Here is a 2,878-nt window from a genome sequence, read left to right as displayed (position 1 = left end):
AGATAACACCATCTAACCAAGAAAGATCTTCATTATTGGTGACTATATCACTAGAAACGTTATCTGTTGGCTCTAAGGAATAATCCTCCAATTCTTCATGATCAACATATTCAAGATTGTCACTAAGTTTGTCAAGATTAATTGGCTCAAAATCTTGTGCTTCGAGTGTCTTGAATTTTTCCATCATCATTGTGTTCATTCTTACGTATACAAGATTGTCCAACATTGTAAGTGCCAACCTATTCCTTTTCTATATTTGCGTAGCTTCCCAAGCACTCCAATTTCTCTCACATGAAGAAGAACTGCAAGGCTGACTCAATATACGAATGGCATACTTTTGTAGCACAGGAAGACAATCCCCACAATAATCCCACCAAACTCCTACACATAATAAAAAATAATAATAATAATAATAATAAAACTAAATATATAAAGCTTATTATAATTTTAACAAGATATTTAAAAAAATAAAAATAAAAACTTATGAGGATTAGATGTTTTCAACATTGTTTTTGCTGTATTTGTGAATAAAGTTCTGGTCTTCATACGGTAAAATTGAAGTTCTCGAATAAAATCTTCCTTTTCTTCTTCAATAATAAAATTTCCTAACATAAAATCTATAACGTCTTTCATTTCACGATTTTCTCTGAAGTCCTCGCTACACATGAAGGTAGGATTTAAAAATGCAGCAGCTGCATGTATTGGGTGGATTACATTTTCAATTCTCCGTTTTTCAAATAACACCCATATCTGCATGTAATTAGCTTGATTAATACAACAACATTGTTTAATAGTTTCTTTTGCCCTTTCCATCGCCTCATACAAATATCCTGCAGTTGAACCATCTCCATCAACTAAACGAAGAACTTTAACTAAAGGCTCCAGAGTTTGTATTACTTCTTTCCCTTTACTCCAAAACTCAACACTTTGAATAATACTAGCAACCTTTAGTCCCATCCCTCTTTTGTTGTAATCCAACCCCCTCCATTCAGAAGATGCCACAAGTAATCGCAATCCATCTTCAACTTCTAAAATTGATTGTACCATCAAAAAATTGGAGGCAAATCTAGTCACACAAGGATGTTTGAGTTCTTTATGATTTGTGTGCTCTCTCATTAATGACAAAATAATAGTGTGCTTGTACAAATATGTCACAATTAATTTTGCATCATCAATAATATCATGTATCCACAAAATTTCAGAATAAATATCTTTCAATAGTAGCTGAATCCCATGAGCAGCACATCGTGTTTTATACATACGAGGGTACTTACCAATAAGCATGTCACCAGCTGATTCAAAATTGGATGCATTATCAGTAATGAACTGTACAACGTGATTAGGTCCAATATCTTCAATTACCGATGACATAATATCTTTTAGATAAATACCTGTTTTTTTATCCTTTGAAATTTCAAATGAATTCATAAATACTGCCCAACTAGGTGAATATGCAACTATGTTGATAAAGGCACGTTACTTCATATTACTCCATATATCTGACATTAGTGTGCAACCTGTAGCAACCCAAGTTTTCTTCACATTCCCAATGTATGCCTCTACTTCTGTCCTAGAATTTGGTATTAGCTTTGTGCGTAAAGTTGAGTAACTAGGTAATTTGTATGTTGACCTAAATTCAGCAACACTTTTCACGAAATCAATAAAAGATTGAATCTGAACCACATTAAATGAAATATTATTCAAAATAATGTGCTTGGCAAGTTTTTTATCCACCTCACTCTTATCCATTTTCTTAATTGTTTCTGGCATGGTAGATTGTTGTAAGCCCTTTGAAGATGAAGAGGAAAAATTAACAGACCCACCTTGCTTAACATCAATTGGAGTAACTGTAGTTTTAATTTTTTTGTTCGGACCACCAATTGCTAAAAATGTAGCTGCTTGAACCTCTTGAGGTTCTTTTGAACAAATTTCAATGTCTCTACCTTTTACCCCAGATAAGTGTGATTTGACTCTTGAAATACTTCTAGGATAGTTTAACTTTCAATACTTACACATGAAACGACCTTGTAATTGTTCAACGTGATCCCAAAATGCATTCCTCTTTTTTCCCATCTGTCCTTAATAGCCTATATATTTATAATAAATTCAGAAGTATATAATGTGATACACTACTAAAACATCTAGGGAGTGTGATGATTTACAAACTTCTAAAATAATAACAATAAAGATACAAACAAAATTTAAAAGATCTCACAACAAAATAAAAAATTTATAAATATCTACAAACATTAATAAAAACTTATAATTCTTCAAGATTATAGTATTCCACAAGTATATATATATATATATATATATATATATATATATATATATATATTTCATTATTTTGATTAAAGATCATATAATGGAGTGACAACAATAAGAGATTAAAAAAAAAAAGAAAAAGAAAAAAAAGAAAGTGATACCTTGAATGTAGAACAACTGAGTGAGAGAATGGTCACAACCTTTCCCAAGATTGCACAACAAATAATATTATTTTGATAGCGCGAAAGATAATGGTTATAGAAGCAAAAAAGGGTAGAAAAGATGGTAATTTGTATTTAAGAAAAATAGGTTATTAGAAACGTGAAGTTTGTGAACGAAAAGAAAATAAAATAATTAGGTTACGAATTAAACGGAGTGACTAAAACGAATAAACGCGTTAGATACGGGGTAATGGAAAAAAATGCGTATTTTATTGTATCTTTCAACTCTAATCGGCAAACGGAAGTATTTTCCCAAGATTCGTACGTACGCGTTTAATTCGTGTATCATATGCGAATTAACTAACTAGGACCAGTACATCAAATGACTATTTGATAATATGATTACTTTAAGTAGAAACAATTAATAGAGCCTTTGATGAAACTTAAATTGG

General features: G+C 31.1%; 1 protein-coding gene across 1 annotated transcript; it reads right to left on the bottom strand.

Annotated features, from left to right (window-relative positions):
• Positions 1-250: 250 nt before the first annotated feature.
• Positions 251-1,749, bottom strand: LOC132279503 (uncharacterized). Its single transcript, XM_059781492.1, has 4 exons — positions 1,491-1,749; positions 1,275-1,391; positions 549-1,028; positions 251-381 (listed from the first exon to the last, which is right to left on the bottom strand). The coding sequence occupies exons 1-4, from the start codon at positions 1,747-1,749 to the stop codon at positions 251-253; spliced, it is 987 nt and encodes a 328-aa protein (XP_059637475.1).
• Positions 1,750-2,878: the final 1,129 nt, after the last annotated feature.

The sequence above is a fragment of the Cornus florida genome, unplaced genomic scaffold (genome assembly GCF_030987335.1).
Source record: "Cornus florida cultivar Cherokee Brave unplaced genomic scaffold, ASM3098733v1 CherokeeBrave_3.0.0_Hap2_Chr01, whole genome shotgun sequence".
Classification (NCBI taxonomy): Eukaryota; Viridiplantae; Streptophyta; class Magnoliopsida; order Cornales; family Cornaceae; genus Cornus; species Cornus florida.
This window is presented reverse-complemented; position numbering and strand designations above follow the sequence as displayed.